An 18,087-nucleotide genomic window follows, 5' to 3' on the forward strand; every position below is an offset into this window, starting at 1 on the left:
TTAATTTCATTTTTAAAAGATTTTGTAACTGTTTGTGCTGTCTCTGGGGTTCTGGGATAACAGCCAAGAATTGTTGGAATTCCTTGCTCATTCATAGCTATTTGACTTTGCATAACATTGTTATGAAAAGTAATAATTGCAATGATTGAGAATCGTATTTCACTGTGTCGGTACAGTGGTGAACTACTTTTGTTTTCACCAATTTTTGGTGTCTTTCTTTTTATTACAGTTTTAATAAATGAATACTTGGAATGTCTGGCCATTAATTTGAGCAGGCGATATTTGAACAGGCGACCAACCTTAACCCCAGGCTTTATCAAGCAAAATGAGATAGGCAGTGGGTGGGTGGGTTCAGCACATTGCAAAATGTACATCTGAAAAGCTTTTGAGGCAGGGAGAGATTAAATTGAAACCCATAAATAACCATGGGAAGTGAACCCCTTTCAAAGTTGTGTAGATTTCGCAGGTGCTTAAATACTCCTGTTGGGATAAATGGAAGTGTACAGTGCTTCGCTTCAACTTGATCATGTCCCTTCATTTTGTTGCCATAGAAAAGCCTTGGCTGGTCTGCTGCAAAAAAAGGCATGTTTTATCTTGAACCCTACCACCGTATTTAAAACATACACCTTCTCAGGAGCCCTCTGTCCCTTTTAGCAATATATTGTCAGTACTCTGAAGACGTTTGAGCTCTTACGCTCATCCATAAGGACTAGAAACTTGACGTTTCACTCATGAACTCTCAGAGTCTCAAAGTACTAAATTGCCAGGTTCTTAATTCTGTAAACGCACGTCCCTCCTATGGGCATATGAGACACATACGTAAGCTCCTGTTTTTAGTCTCTGCTCCATCATTTTGGACCTGCTGCCTGCTCTGGAGAAGTGGCTACAATTTGCACATAATCAGAGGAGGTCAGTGTCTAAAACAAGTCCTTTTCCATCTGTCTTGCTCACTGGCTATGTGATGACATTCTCTGTGGCCTTAAGTAGCAGTGGTGTCTGTTACATGCTGGGCAAAGGCAATGGAAATGTTAACAGGTAGAGTGACAAGGTCTGGGAGGTTGCCAGTGCCCCTGGGTTGGTGAAGCCAGGGGGCAGCTTGCCACAAACTAGGACTCCTGAGTTCTCTCTGTCCTCTCTAGGAGAAGAGCGGGATCTGTGGCAGGGCTAGGAGGATCATATGAACATAAGTGCCAGGCTGGATCAGACCAGGGGTCCATCTAGTCCAGCACTCTGTTCACTCAGTTGGCCAGGGACCAACAAAGCAGGACACGGTGCAACAGTAGCCTCCCACCCATGTTCCCCAGCAACTGGTGCATATAGGCTTACTGCCTCGGATACTAGTGGTAGCACAAGACTAGTGGCCATTGATAGCCTTCTCCAGGAATTTATCCAACCCCCTTTTAAAGCCAGCCAAATTGATGGCCATTACTACATCTTGTGGTAGTGAGTTCCATAGTTTAACTATGTGCTGTGTGAAGTACTTCCTTTTATTTGTCCTGAATCTTCCACCAATCAGCTTCATGGGATGATCTCAGGTTCTAGTATTAGGAGAGAAGGAGAAAAATGTCTCCCTATCCACATTCTCCACACCATGCATAATTTTGTAATCCTAAATCCCTGGGTCCTTGCCATGCCTGTGGCTTACCTCTGGTGACCTTGGATAACCAGGGCCCTGGCGTGGTCTCCTATGACTTCCAGGTCACAATCCATTTGGCTCAGAGCTGAAAGCGGCATGATGTTGAAGGTCTGTGATCTGATCTCCTGACTTAAAAAACCAAAACAAACCCAACTTTAAACCAGTCACAAGGAAATCTGAGTGCGTTTGTGTGTGTGTGTGTTTAACCCTTTCCTCCCACACGGGTTTACCAGTCTAAGCCATTCTACCCTCGAGCAATAGCAACTGTGGGAGACAGGCGGTAGAAGGGTTTGGTCTGGGGAAGTTGCTTTCCCCATTGGAGGAAACATACAGGTGCTTATATAGTTGCCCGTCTTTCTCTGCCACCCAGGGGTGGGGTGGGGTGGGGTAGAGGCATACAATTTTAGTTAGAGGAATGAGTTAAAGACCTCCTCCCCCAACACCACTTCCCCAGTTTGAAAGTTGGAGCTTCTTGTGACTGCTAAATTTAGGAGAGCCGTCGATCACGGATTCCTGCGTCGTGTCTGCTTTGGCCCTCAGAAGTGTGTATTCTTTGTAACCGAAAAAAGAGAGCAAAACAGGGGCACAGGAACCCCCATACAGGGATAAATGTTGGTGCAGCAGGACTAGGATTTGTGGTTTGTTTGGGCTTGTAGCCTACACTGTCAGCATTTGTCTGGATTGGTTACCCATTTATTTAGGGTGAAGACAGGTGTATTTTTGAGCTGTCACAGCAGGCTATCTTAACTCACAGCGTGAGCCTGGCTTTGCGGCTGGCAGTACACAAACCTGCACATCATCCTGGCAAATGCTGGATTGGTGAGTAAGTCAGCCCTGTCCTTGTGTATTGTGCAGGGTGTCTGACATGTTTAAAATTTATTTTTGGAGACACACATATTCATTTGTGCGTGTGTGTATTCCCTGGTAACATTCTAAATCTTTCAATCCTTTGAGCAGGTAGAGCAATTGCTAGGAAGCGGGGGCGGGGGAAGAGAGGAGGGAGGGTTGGAATTTGTAAGGTCAGGATACAGATTCACACAGCCCTACAAAAAAGAATTACCACCACCACTTGCAGGGAACAATTCTACCTGCTCGAAGGTGCCCATTGCAGTTTCTAGTGGATTGTGCCTTGGAATGATCAGGAGCTGCAGCAAGACCCCTACATGGAAAGGTTACAAGGTTTGGGGTGGTTCATTTCAGGGGAACAAGACGATTAAAGGGGAGGCATGAGATGAATTTATACAAATTCTGCATATGTGGAGGAAGTGGCTAGAGAATTTGTTTTTCCTCTCATAAGACTAGACCCTGGGGTCATCCGGTCAAATTGAAGAGATTCAGGACAGATAAAAGAAGGGTGAGATAGAAGTTTTTGAATCAATCATCAATCAATCAATCAATTATCTTGTAAGCCTTTGGTCTGATCCATTAGGGCTCTTATGTTCACCCCCATGCTATTGGCTAATATTTATTATTTATTTATTTATTACATTTTTCTACCACCCAATAGCCAAAGCACCAAATCTTTTATCTTACTCCTGTGCTGTACCTGTCCTACCCTAAATGACTCATGTTCAGTCTCTCAACACAAAAGGCAACTTTTCTATGTGATGCCTTTTTGCATTTTTTAAAAAATTAAGTGTAATCAGTCTTTCAAGAGGCTGCTAGGTTTATTTCAAGTGATAGTGTTTGGAAGTGTACAGGTTTTTGTTTTGTTTTAATCCTAATGAACTGGTGGGTGCACATTACCTTGTTTTGTGAACAAATGTGTGATTTTAAAAGTTGCACATTTAGAAAACTAATAACCAAGCTTTGGTCCAGGGGAGAAGACAAAGGAACAATGTATGTGAGATTTGTACAAGCTTTTTAACAGTGCAGTCTTATACATGTCTACTTAGAAGTAAGCCCCATTGAATTCAATGGGCTTGCTCCCAAGTACATATACATAGGTTGTGTTGTTTATTCGTTCAGTCGCTTCCGACTCTTCATGACTTCATGGACCAGCCCACGCCAGAGCTTTCTGTCGGTCGTTGCCACCCCTAGCTCCCCCAAGGTCAAGTCTGTCACCTCCAGAATATCATCCATCCTTCTTGCCCTTGGTCAGCCCCTCTTCCTTTTGCCTTCTACTTTCCCTAGCATCAGCCTCTTCTCCAGGGTATCCTGTCTTCTCATTATGTGGCCAAAGTACTTCAGTTATATACATAGGACTTCACCCTAAATGTGTCTATGTGGAGTTATTGTGCAGATGCAAGGAATGGCCAGAGGTGGCCATACCATAAGGATGTGAAGCAACCCCTTCTAGCGGTGATTTGCCATGCCATTCGGATGGGAGATCTGACTCACATCTCCCACTCCCTCTTTAAGCATTTATCCTCGATGCACCTATATTTCTCCATTTCTATTTCTCAAGATGCTGTGTCCCCTCCTCAAAGACTTGTCTCCTTAGCAAAGCCTTTCTAGAACCTTCTGAGGGCCAAGACAGACATTACTTTAAATGCGTTTCTAGCAGCTATGTCTTATTTTCATTTTTACTCCAGAGTAGGTGCAGGGGGCAAGTCCAGATCTTAAAAGGCCACCCACTTCAAGGTCCTGATCTGCATTTGGGCACCTGTGCCTATTCTAGAGTAAAAATGGGAGCAGGGGAGATGTAGCTGCTAAATACATTTAAATAATGTTTTTTGGGGTCTTCATACTGCAAACCTACACATCTTTTCTCATAAGCAAGGCCCATTGTGTTAAATGAACTTAGTCCCAAGTATGGTCCCCATGTCATGTAATTCTTTTATACGATTCATGTGTCAGCTCTTCCTTGGCCTCTTCGTAGACACAGACTTATCTTAAGGCGGCAACATGGGAGAGAGATCTAACCCCTGAGACACAATCCACCAGGACATTCTCCTGCACAAGCATCCTTGAAACGAATGTGCAAGAGTGCGCACGCGTACACACACACACGTGCGCATGCTGTCATTTGGATTTACTGCCACAGTCACCAAACTGCTTTGGGCTGCCTCTGCCTAGCATCATCACCTGTCTCTTGTCCGTTTGTCATGTTAAATTGTAGGCTGTGTGGGCAGGGAGGCCTGTGGGCAGGGAGGCATCTAACCATGTTGGTGAAGCGGAATACAGCGCTCAGCAGCTGGGCAAACGGCTTGCCATCAACCCATAATTAATCCCTGCAACATCATCACCCTTTCCTGTTCTTCGGGGAGATGATTACACCCGGCCAGTCCGCGCTGCAAAGGGATCGATAGCAGCCTCCAAAGTCACCTTTCCCAGCGTGGTGCTGACTGCAGTGACAATCCTCTCCCTTGAGCCCCCTCCCCTCCACAAACTGACCTTGCATCCTCCCTCAGCCCCCACTCCCTCCACAACAAGGATGGGTTAGATGCCGCCTTATCCTGGTCTCTCGTTTGCAAAAGTTGGTTTATTTTGGGTGTTTATATAGGGAACGTCTTAAAACAGCTGTGACTTCCCCCCTGTTTTCCCTCTACATTTCTGGTATTTTTCCTGTCTCTTTGCCAAGCAGCGGGAAGTTCAGAGCAGCCTTTGCAGAATCAGTGTCCCTTGGAGAAGAGACCGCTGAAGATACAAGAGGATAAGAAATGCTCTGCTGGGCCAGATCAAAGTGCTGTCAAGCCCACTGCTCTGTCTCCAGCGGTTACCAGTTGTATGGCCCAGGGAAGCACATAAACAGAGAAAGAACAAATAGCTGTCTCCTGTTGTTTGTCCCCAATCTCTGGTAATCAGAAGTATACAGCAGCTGACTACGGGAGTTGCTTTCTGAGCAATCAAGGTTAATAGCCAGTGACAGATAACTTCATGAAGGATAAATCTGATCCTTTTTAAAATCCATGTATATGCCAGTGCTCTTCACAGCCTCCTGTAGCAATTAGGGCTGTGAACTGATGATAATAAAAAAAAAGTTTGGATAAATTATGTCTTTTAACTGATTCATCGATTAAATTTAAGTTTAAATTATCTTTCTAAGAGTTTAAAGGACGTTTAAGATAACTTCCTCATTTGATAAACAAAAGCAGTCCCCTTTTGCAAGCAAGTGAACAGACATCCGCTGTTGAAATGGAATGGCCATGATTTATGTGCATTGTGTGATGAAAGATGTTCATTTGTTGTCGGTTTTCTAATAGTTCCATTCAGTTTCATTTGATGGTCCTGAGTTATAACCTTTGGGAAACTGAAGAATTTTCCCTCTTGCTTTCTCTGTTCCGTGTGTGTGTGTGTGTGTGTCTTTTTGTGTCCCTTTTTAAAAGCTCTTTTGTGTTCCCCCTTGGGATGAACGTGCACGTGTATGTTTATGACTGTCACAGCAAGTGATTATATTGGTATGGGAAATGGGCCTTTAAAGATTAAACACCACAAAGGAATTTTTTCATATCCTCTGCCATATTTTAAATAGAAACAATTTGCACATTAATCTTTGAGTAATCTAGTGACAAACCAAATTGTGTACATGCATGAATTAATCGATCCTCAATTAACCTCCTCCCCATAACTGTTCCAACTCTTTAGAGCAACTTTGAGCCCTCCAGATGCTTTGGCCTACTACTCCCATCATGGCTCACATTGGCTGTGCTGGCTATGGCTGATGGGAGCTGTAGGCCAAAACATCTGGAAGGACACAAGTTGTTTGGGCAAGAGTCTGTTGTACATCTCACCGCATGTCCTTGTGACTTATGATCAAAAGCACTAAAATGGCAAGTTCAATATTTAAGTGACAGCCGTATAAGGATACATAATTTATTGTAAAAAGCATTTTTGCTCATATAAATGTACAGATTGAAAAGGGGCAATAGCTCCATCGTATAACATGTGTTGTGTATGTGTACTGGAAGTCTTTGAGATTTCCAGTGAGTCATTCACGAGTAAGTAGGGCTGGGAAAGAATTCTGTCTTGATCCTGGAAAATTGCTCAAAACAGACTTTGTTCAGATATCATAGCCAGACCATGGTTTGCCCATCAGGAATGTTGTTCTGGCTTATATGCTTCCTCCTTCTCTTGTGACATCCCAGTTGCGCAAACGATGGTACCTGCTTCAAATCATGGTTTCTGATTCTGGTTTGGAGGCAAACTGTGGCTACCAGTGCAAGTCAGGAACTAGAGGAGCACATTGATGCAGAGGCTGGAGCATTCTCCTGGTGATCACATGGCCAAACCATGGCAGTTAAACTGAGCCTTAATGCCAAGTATTGGACTGGATGGACAATTAGTTTGACTTGATATGAGCCAGCCCCTTATATCCACAGGCAGCATTTAATCCCAAGACAGAATTAGAGAGGTAAAATTTCTGGAAATTTTGAAGCCATGGGAAAAAACTGGTTTCCCCCCTAATTTTTCCAGTTTTTTTCCAGGCCTTCACATCTCTAGACAGAATCCATGCTGGGCCCAGCCTTGACTCGCTCAAACCACGAGAACAAGCTGCTTCTCAACCTCTTTTTTAGCTGTTAACACCATAGAATTGCCTTCTCCAATCTAATGCCCTTGTTGGACTGCAACACCAGCATTCCTAACCGTTGGCCATGTTGGCTGGAGCTGATGGGATTTCAAGTCCAAAGCATATGAAGGAAACTGTGTAGGGATTCAAACACAGCCCGTGAGTAGGCAGGCAGGGAGATGAACAGACTTGGCGTGTGGGCAGGGGAGGGAGAGACCCGGTAGCAACAATGGCATATGTATGTGCTCCTGCTACAGGTGGTGGGGAGCTTGTGCCAATGCTGGATGCCCCAAATAGGTTATAAGAGATGCCATCAGTTAACGGTCATTTAATTAACACAGTTAATTCCTTCCTCCTCTTTGACTCTCTCTCGCTCTCAATTTAGGTGAGTTTTCCATTGCTTTTAAACAGCTTCATATTTTGTATACCTTTGATACCTTTTGATTCATCCAGCGGAGGACATTTTTTTATAAGGGTGGGTCGGGGTGGGTGGGGGTGGGCAGAGTTTCAAATCCTGTAACTTTCTGAGATCTTTGGCCTCGCTCACAGAACCACAATTCCTGGGGTTCATTGGGAGAGGAAAAAAACATGCCGGTGAATTAATCTGCCAGAAATTCTGTGTAGTGCTTCTACTCTAAAGAGGTGTTTAGATTTAGTGATCATCATCACCCCACCCCCACCACATCTCTACTCCGAATGGTAACTTGATTGTGTTCCCATAGTGGCTCAGGAATAACGAATTCATTTTTGCAGCAACTTTGCACCCACAAGGGTGACCCACGCATAACGTGCCTTTTCTAAAAACTAGTTATCTTTCCAGATTAAACCAGTAGTAATTACATTACTTCTGTTCCTCTTTTCCTATCTCTTTATAATTTCCCAGCACATTATTACTGCAAGCTTTGCTCATGTGCAGCAACTGTGTAACTTCAGCAAATTAGGGAGCTCTCTGCAACATAGGTGTTGAAGCAATGGTGTTTCAGAAGCACTTAGGAGGGTGTAGACAGCATCCTGTCAGATGGTATTCTGTAGGTGGAGTGCTAGCTGTGGAAAGGGCCTCATTTTAGTTGCAGGCAGAGCATGCGCACTGAGAAGTATTCCATATAGAAGGTCCCATTTTAAATACAGTGACCATATGGAAAGGAGGATAGGGCTCCTGTACCTTTAACAGTTGCATAGAAAAGGGGATTTCAGCAGGTGTCATTGGTATGCATGCAGCACCTGGTAAAATACCCTCTTCATTACAACAGTTAAAGCTGCAGGAGCCCTGCTCTCAGGCAGGGCTCCTGTAGCTTTAACTGTTGTGATGAAGAAGGGATTTCACCAGGTGCTGCATGCATACCAATGACACCTGCTGAAATCCCCTTTTCTATGCAACTGTTAAAGGTACAGGAGCCCTATCCTCCTTTCCATATGGTCACCCTATTTTAAAGACTAGGCTGTGCTCCTTAGAATTGGAGCAGGAGTGCTGAACCTCTTTCAACTCAAGGGCATAATTCAATTTCTGAGCAGCTCTCGGGGCCGACATTCCACTGGAGAACATGACCAAATATGAAAGGGATAGAGCCAAACCAACCAAAAATAGCGGCATATTTTAGCCTAAGGCCTTAGGAGAGGCATTTTGACCTTTCAGAAGGGGGAAAAGACTTCACTAAAGCTGGAAAGCCACCAAACAATTACAGTCAGGGGAAAGAGGGGTGGGACCGGAGGAAGGGATATGGCAATCTGGGGAATTCTGGAGATCTGGGTTTGGCCAGCAGGCCTGAGGTTCCCCACCCCTTACTTAGAGAGTCCTTTTCCTCAGACCCAACTTTGCCATTCCTTGTCATAGTGGAAAGGAATGGGGTGTGCAAATCACACCTAACTCCATTATAAAGGGACTTTTTATCACAAGGCTACCAGCAGTTCATGACTGGACTTAAATTAATGCCTTTTAGCCCCCCACATAGAGGCCACATGTATCCTGATTCTGTAAGAGCTGAGATACACAGTCATGAGAATTGTGTGGCACAGGTCTTGCTGGACTGTACCACATCAGACTAATAGGGAGTCACATGTTTGGATGCCCCTCCATACGAAGGGTTGGAGGGAGCCAAGTTCCCTGAACATAGAAAACTAACATCTCAAAGAGAAACACACATTCAAGTATTTCCCCCTGACTGGCCAGTTTTCTCTGTTTGGGGGTGTGGGGACAGGGAGAGAGGTTCACCTACAGTGTAAAATGGTCCACTCCAGCAAGTATTGCATAATGACATCCTTCGGTAGTGTATCACACTTCCGAGTCTGGAAAGATCCTACCTTTGTCCAAGAGACAAACCTGGAATCTGCAAATCATTTCTAGCAGGGTGTAAACTGTGCTATATCTTCTTCTTCTTCTTCTTCTTCTTCTTCTTCTTCTTCTTCTTCTTCTTCTTCTTCTTATTATTATTATTATTATTATTATTATTATTAATCATATTTATACCCCGCTCCTCAGCCAAAAAAAGGCTCTCAGAGCGGCTTACATTAGCAAAAAAGATATCTTCCCTCCTCCACTTCCTTTACGTCCCCCTGCGAATCTTGAACATCCTGGCCAGGCCTGAGACATGAAGAGGGAGCTGTTTGAACAGCTGCCGCACCCTCTTGACTACCCTCCCCACCCCTGTGGAGGCGTGTGAAGTGGTTCCAGTTTACGCAGACCCCTAAGGCCTGCTGGGCTGACAGGCTGCTGGCTCTCTTGTTCTCATTCTTTCTGACATGTGTCTTGAGAGCAGGGCGGCTCCTCTCCTAGGAGGCTGGGAAATTCTTGCCTTCCTAGCAAATGCCTGGAAAGGCCTGTGGGGCTTGGCTGTGGACCCCTTCTGCTCATCTACTCTGGTGTTCGGTTGCTTGCTTGGCAGCTTTCAAGAGCGCTGGGTGTTTGCAGATACCCCATGCGACACTAGCTGAATGGCCATTCTCTGCCATCTCTGCAGGTCCCTTCCTTACCTGTGACAGGCTAGAATTGGGGGCTGTTTTTGCAGCAGACCTGCAAAAACAGCCCCCAAGTGTGCATTGTACATTTTAAAATATCCAGTATAATAAACTATGCACATGCGTTCGCTCTGGAGACTCAACTCAGTGCCCATGGCCACCATTGGCCCTGCAGACACCTCTCTTGGTGTCCACCAAGCTCCCTGGCCCTCCTGATCTGTATTTTATTTTAGATTTTTTTAAAACTTTTTTTTAAAAAAAGGAGAGTTGACATGCTGCAAAGCGGCTTCCAGCACTATCTTTATTTCCAAGAATGCTTCCTAATGAAATTACTTGTCTCTGAGCCTCATCAGGTTGTACAGAAAACCCTAACCCTAACCTTTAAGTAAATTACTTCACTTTTAGCCTCACCAATTAGCCTTCTAGGAAATGGGTATTTTGTGACTGGCCATCCCTACCATGGCAACATTTTTTATGAAAGGCCAACCCCCTACCATGGCAGCCATTTTGTGAGAGTGCCCACAACATTATCTCAAAATTCCAAATGTGCTCACTGATCCAAAAAAGGTTGAGGATGAGAAAGGAGTGAAAAGAGAACACAAGCATTGGTCCCTCTTTAAAGAAAAGTACTCCTCTTTGTGAAGTGTTTGTTTATTGGAGTTGGGGGTCTTCTCCGATCATTCCCAATTCACCCTAGACATCCTCTTGGAAGCAAGTCTCTATGGCAGATGCTATTAACATATGGACAGAGTATGATCAAATTAGGATGATTCCAAAGCCACCATGATGGTGAAACAGAGGACATGTCTACATGAACTTGATTCTCCCCAGGAGAATACAGCTGATAATTTTACCACACATCTGTGCCAGATGTATGGTTAAATTCTCTTTTATATTTGGCAGGATGATAACGTGACCCAGCCGCCCCAGGCTGAGAGAATTTACGTCAGAGTTGTTTGGTCATCTAATTTGGCTCTTCTTGAATAACACCCCTAGAGCTACCTACTGATGATTGTATTCAGCCAGCCTTTGCCTAATCTGGTGCCCACCAGATGTGTTGGAATTATGCTGGTTGGAGAAGATGGAAGTTGGAGTCCAACACATTTGGAGGGCACCAGGTTGGGGAAGGCTGTGGAGTGCAATGAGACAAACATGCTGCAATTTTAAAATAGTAAGTGGGTGAGTAAAATGATAATTTCATACGCATTGTGTGGAATTGGCTGGTGGAGCTCTCAGCCACTAGGCTGGAAAAGCATGCAACTGTCATCAGGAAAGGACTAAGCAAATTAATGGAAAATGGAAAAAGCCAACAGGGCATGCGATGCAATGCATTTAAGGTAACTTTAATCAAAAGTGGTCAATATTTTCAGCACTAAGATCGCCAACAGAAATAAGAGAGTTCAAAGAGTTCAAGAAACTGTCATGTCTCATTTGCATGTAGTCAATTTCTCCCGCATATAAACTTTCTGAACTTGCTGTTGCAGCTGGACCTGTTGAGGTTACTCAAGAATAATTCTCTTTTTTTTACTGTTACCCTCAAATAGAAAAAAAGTTTGTACCCATCTTGATATGCCGATCTTAGAAATGTTGAAAGCTGAAAAAAAGAGAGTGAAAGCTGAAAAAAGAGGGTGAAAGCTGCCTCTTTGTGGCTGTTCAGACATTACTTAGTCCATGAACTGAGAATGGCAGTGGACCTGCTTTCCATTTCATCGCCCTCACCTTGAATCCAAAGTAATGGAAATTCCAATAGAAAAGCAAAACCCATCTCCACAGGGTCAGGGTGATCCAGCCTTCAAATAATCTCAAGTTTTCCCTTTTCACTAGTTACCTTCTAGCCAAGATGGAAGTGTCCAAACATGAGGCCTACTCCACAATATAATCATATCCCCTTGAATCCCAGGTCTTAAGTAATGTTGAAACAGCTCCCTTGTTTCCAGTTCTTCAGTGCTTGTTACCATAGCACACTCAAATAATTATTTAGAAACCATGAGCAAGGGAAGACTTTTCTAAGGGTCTGTCCAGACCAATACTTCTATTATTTTTTCATTTAATTTTAATTTTGCTCCTCAGTCCCAGAATAAAACTTTTTGCATTTTCAGTACATACATGTTTCCTTTTCCCGGAACAGCACACCTTGGTTTATTGTACTTTTATCTCCTAATAAAAAACAGATTTTCTGTGATTACATCATACATAATATACACCACCCCATAAATTTGATCCAGTTTGTCAGAAAAGTGGGAGGGGAGAGGGAACTTTCACACGGGACTGTGAAGTGGCTGGGCTCTGGGTTTGCCATGAGAGGAAAAAATACCCATTAAAAAAAACTCATATCAGAGGAAAGGCAGGTCAGTGCCTAGTCAGTGGTTCAAGTATTTATTAGTTATTTATTTAAAATAACTTTTAGGCTGCCTTTAAGGATAACATTCTCAAGATTAAACTCTCTCTAAAAGAGGACAGCACAAGACATCTGTCCAGACCAATCATGCAAAAGCTTGTATCTCGTTAATAAAATTAAGAATTTTGTGTAAGAAGTGGAATACAGTAACAGGCCCCAAATGAAGTGTGGATGGACACCCTCCTCGGGCAAATCAGTAGCCATTTTCACACATGAGGCCTAAATTGCCTCTGAGCCTCAAGCAGGCTTCTGATGCTAACCTCATGATCATTCCTTGAGCATGAGAGAAAATGGAGAAGGAAGATTTGTAATGCAGATGAGCTTTTGGACTGAAATAAAGTTTCACATTTTGCCCGCCCAACTGAAGCAAGACCTTTTAAGCCTCCTGTGTGAAAACATCTTGAGTGGGTTCCAATTTGGATGGAGACACACAGTTGAGGTTATGCCATTTCCCCTGTATGGTACTTAGGGCAAGGACTGGACTTGCCCATTGTACCTTGAGGGTCCCCATATGGTGCTGTGTCGTAAATTTCTTTTGGTACGTTCTTAATCTCTCTGTAATGAATCAACTGGCTCTGGAGTTGGCTCCTGCCTTTCTAGCAGCTGCCTGTTGACAATTTATATCGTAATCACAGAAACTAGGGCCAACCAACCAACCAAGCCCGGGCTCTGCTCCAGTATTATGCCAAGAATTTTATTAATTATGCTGTGCACTGCCAAGATTCTCGAAAAGACACTTCTAACCAATGAAGTGGTTTCTTGCAGTGGTTCCAGCCCAATCACATTTCTGTGTGGTGCTGCCAGCCAGCCAATCGGAGCTTTGCCTTTGCTGACAATGGCTGGGAAGAGCACGCCATAGGGACTAGCCACTCTAGTGAGTTAGAGCTGAGGTGGGGAGGGAGCAAGATTCCTGGATCTTGACCTACCTGGCAACATCACAAACTAGACAATCCACATGAAAGACCTTGTCTCAACAAGGTGTCATCCAAGACGCTGTGCAATGATGGAGTTCTAGAAGCTGTCCAAAGAGTCACAACTGGGATATTGGGGAAGGCTAGAGTGAGAGCTAGTTCTTCCAGGATACAAGAGTGTGAAATAGATAGGCCAAAGCAGTAGCCCAGGAAACGCCTAGCATCTTTTGGCCTCCTGGCTAATTGATTGAATAAAGGCCTCAAATTCAGTCATGCCGTTGCCAGAAACAACACTGAGCTAGATTGCGCAGGCCTTAGTCGCTTGCTGCTGTTCTTGGTGTCAGACCGAAGTTTCACAATACAGTTCAGAGGAAAGCCAATGGGCCTCCCCCGGGGCAATAACAAATAAGAGATATCAGGTAAAATAGTTCATTTCTGCAGAATTCACATCCGTAGTAGTTCTATTGAAATTATTTAACTCCCAAACCTCAATCCCGTCTTCCTTGGTCTTTTCCTCCCTGCCCCGAATGAATGTTTCATGCTGAAAGAGGGGAAATGTTGAGAATTGCTCATAATCCCCTTGCAGTGTAGGGGTGGCACACCTAGTAAAAATAACAATCATCATAAGCATTTGTGGAATACTTCAGAGGACATTACGTACATTACCTCAGTAATCCTTAGAAGAAGAGAGGTGACTTACGAAAACCAGCATGATGTAGTGGATAGTTTTGTGACTCGGAGTGAAAAGAGCCATGTTCAGAACTCTGCTCATGGGGACTGGGGTGAGTGGGGAGTTCAGGTAAGTCACTGTCTTAGAGCTAAACTACCTCACAGGCTTGTGAGGATATCGTGGGATAAACCCATCTCTGCCACCCTGAGCTCTTTGGAAGAAAGGCAGGATAGAAAACAAAAATATGTTTATTTAATTTCTCTGGGTTGAATCCAATGGTGCCATTCCACCGATAGAAGCACTTCTTTCAGCAGAACCGGAAGTGGAGCAATGATGCCCCTCTCCTTCAAATCTCCTTGCACCTTCAGAATCTGCTCCAGAGAGCTGGGAAACTGCCCAGAGCAGGTTTTCGGTAGGTGTGTAATGCTGCATGGGGGTGGGGGAGAGGAAGAAATCCAACCTAAATTTGGGTTTAGCCTTGTCTTATCCCCACCCCACAATGTTGCAGAGGATATGCTGAGGCTGAGAGAAAGCAGCTTGCCTAGTGAGTTTATGGCTGAGGCAAGATTTGAACTAGGAACCTTCCAGGTAACAGTACCTCTCCGTTTTGGTCCTTTTTCACATCTATGCCAGGTTGTCCTGTGTTTCAGTTTCCACTATCCCTCTCTTCCCTGAGTATCCTGTGCTTGGTGTTCCATTCCCCTGTCAAACACAGGGCCCAGGTTTTTAAGGCCGTTACATATCTCTCTCATGCTGAACGTGGCTCTGCCAAAGAGTGGAGAGAGGGAGAATTTACCCAGGGCCTCTAAGCCCTGTGGCAGTCAAAGCCAGCCTAAGACATTTCAGTGCCTAAGGCTGAAAATATAAATATATCTATATCTTATAGCAATAATCGTTTTAAAATGGCTGCCTTTCAGTGGCATTCTGTAATCTGTTACCTGAGTTAAGCCACCTTACCCAGTATTATGTAGGGCTGGCCCCACACCTCAGAAATCTCCTAGCTAACAGGCCTATCAGCCTATGGAGTGTGTGTGTGTGGGGGGGGGGTGGTCATGTGTATGCCATTGCTGCCGCCACTACAGGCTGATTCTTGTCCAGGTTGGCTTTTGACGCAAACTTGAAAAGGCTCAAGGATATCCTGCCGAAAGTCAAGATGAACTGAATTCAGGCTGTGGTGGTGTTGGTGGCATGTCCACGGCCACCTCGGCATGGGCTGATGTGTCTGGATGTCAGCATTGGCTGTCTGAAACCAGTAGCTGCCATAGCTTGAGAGGATTATGTGATCTCATGTCCAGCTACATAAGAAGTAAACCTTAGGAATAGCAGATGGATATTCACTGACTGCAACACCTGTCTCTCTGTCCCTTTGCTTTCCCCTGGCAGATGGACCCAGTGCAGAAAGCAGTGATCAACCACACCTTCGGGGTACCCGTAGCCAAGGCCAAGCGCCCCATCATCTCTTGCAACGTCTGCCAGATCCGCTTCAATTCTGAGGTGAGTCTTTTGTGGAGATGGCAGTGCCAGATTTGCATTTAGCCTTATGCTATGGTTTTTTATTCTTGCTGTGCCGCCTGTGTTGGCAGCTTGGGAAGGTTGTAATGGGCAGGAGATGTGCACATATTGAAGATTAGTGCAAATCCCGTGTCACCACAGGGGCTAGATTGGATCAAAATATGTTTGCCCATTTCCCTTGTTCTTTTTAAAAAGTTTGTTTACCATTTCTTGAAGTTTGAGGTTGAAAACACATGATTTAAGTTTTCTCTTTTCTCCCTCTGGTCCCCTTTCACCTATTTCTCCTCAGCTTTTCTTCCTCCTCCTCATATCACCAACTGACTTTCCTCCAGTCCCTTTCCCAACATTCTGTACCTGTCTTTTCATTGGCCCAGGTCTCTAAGAGCCCACAGGAGGAAGCATTATGACACTGTGTCACTTGTTACATTGTATGCACAGTGTGGGGTATCTGCATTAACCTCCCCTTTGCCTCATCCCTTCAGCTTTATAGGTAGAGATTCATGGAGTGATGTTGCTCAGATCACATGAAGTGATTCAGTTTCATTAACTTAAGCTGGATTCTTAACTTAAGATGAATTCAACATATCAACAAGACTTGAGGAAATGGAAGGGACTGTGTGCAAGAAACCGGATCATAGCAGATCTTTGTAGGATTGGATTTGGAGATAATCTCTAAATTATAGGGTGCAAAGATCAGGCTGGTCATTGTCCAACCACCTGTCCCAAGGCAAGGTTTTCTACATCAAATTTACCCCTCATAATATGCCACAGATGGAACAAAGAAGCCAAGAAGGTGCACCACATCATTAATCCACAAATTAACATCTACAAACATTCGGAACTGCCTTATACTGACTCAGACATCCGGTACATCTAGTCCAGTGCTGTCTTGATCAGCAGAGGCTCTCCAAGGTTTCAAGCAGAGATCTTTCCCATCCCTGTTACTGGAGATGACTTGGGATGTACCTGGGATATTCTACATCCATGCAATGTATATGCTCTGCCCCTAAGCCGTGGCCCTCCATAGATAGCTAGAAATCTGCCTTCCCCAACCCAGCACCCCCCAAATGGTGATTGGATTGCAACACATCTGGAAGGAGCCACTGGATGGGGAAGGCTGATACAGCTGATGTAAGCAAGTTAGCCAAAGGAAATGCAAAGGAAACAAATTGCTATCCAGGTTTGACCTGAGAAACAATTTGATTCCAATCAGGTCAGGTCAAATTCAAAACATCCCAGGTACAATCCCAAGGATCTCCAAGTAGGGCTGGAAAGAACCCTGCCTGAAACCCTAAAGAGCCGCAGCCGGTCCGTGTTGACAATACTGGGCTAGTTGGACTAATGGTCTGACCCATTATAAAGCAGCTTCCTATGTTCCAAGTAACGCCACAGTCCAACTTACCTGGTAGTAAGGCCCATAGAAACCAATGAGACTTCTGAGGGAACACGTTTAGGTTCTTCTTCGTGGTCTCTGTGCATCACACATTCCGCTCTGCGTTGCTTTCCTCCTCTCTTTCTGGTAATGTGTAGCACAGGGGTGGGGAACCTCTTGTTGGACTGAAACACCCTGACCATCGCTATGCTGGCTGGAGCTGATGGGAATTGAAGTCCCAACACCTGGAGAGGCGCAGGCTCCTGTCCTCTGGTGCAGTCATGCCATGCATTTCCTTCCTGCCAATGCAAGACGGGCAGTGGAGAAATGATGACGTCATTGTTGTGCCTGTTTTTATACTGTACCGGAAAGAAAGGAGGAAAACATACACTAAGCTGTGGCAGCTCTGTACTTCTTGTAATGGACTACCCTAATTGTACAGGATGGGACAAAAAACACATGAGACTGTCAAAGTTGAGGGATTAGGGACAAGTGACCTCTTAACGGCCCCTTGATTAGCCTCGCTTAATTGCTCCAGTGTCAATTTCTGTTTCTGGGGAAGGGGAGGAAGCTTCGATGACCGATTTCCCCTCTCTTTTTTCTTTTTTCTTTTCATATTTCAATGAAAGAGTATAGTGTGACATTTTGCCAATTAAAAAAAGAGAGCTGTATAGGAAATAATGCTGTCTAGGAAAGAAAAGTGCTATGTCGCTATAAAAAAATGAAAAGAAAGTAATAATGAGTAGAACCCAGTAATTAAAACCTTCCCTCTCCTGAAGAGAAAGGGCAATTAAGAGAGGCTATTTAAGGGGCAATTAAGAGGCTATTTATCACTAATCCCCCAGCTGCGATCAACAGGAAGCAATAAAAAACGGACAAGGCCTGCAAATCGGAAACTTTTTCATGAAAGGCAAACCTGGGAAGCCTTAATAATGCTTTGCTTGCTCATGCTGGATAGTTGTGTTTTATCAGCAAAAAATAAATAAAAAAATGCCACCAGTAAGGTCTTGGAAATGTCTGTAAAAAACATGGGAGACTTCAACTTTGCACCCTGGAATGCCACAGGTTAACAACCATGTAATGTGGATGTCCTATAAAAAGTGAGTGAGCAAAGGTAGGCAAGTCCAAAAGAAAAGGGCTAATGTGGAATTACCTCTGGATAGTTTTATGGCTTCCTAATGAAACCT

General features: G+C 44.3%; 1 protein-coding gene across 4 annotated transcripts in view; it reads left to right on the forward strand.

Annotated features, from left to right (window-relative positions):
* Nucleotides 1-18,087, forward strand: part of ZNF385A (zinc finger protein 385A) — a 170,697-nt gene that overhangs the window by 103,747 nt on the left and 48,863 nt on the right. For all 4 annotated transcript variants that reach the window (XM_063119600.1, XM_063119602.1, XM_063119603.1 and 1 more), the window contains one exon: nt 15,400-15,510. In XM_063119600.1, the coding sequence (XP_062975670.1) occupies nt 15,400-15,510 (111 nt within the window). The remainder of the gene's footprint in view (nt 1-15,399; nt 15,511-18,087) is intronic.

Source organism: Elgaria multicarinata, chromosome 3, assembly GCF_023053635.1.
Source record: "Elgaria multicarinata webbii isolate HBS135686 ecotype San Diego chromosome 3, rElgMul1.1.pri, whole genome shotgun sequence".
Lineage (NCBI taxonomy): Eukaryota > Metazoa > Chordata > Lepidosauria > Squamata > Anguidae > Elgaria > Elgaria multicarinata.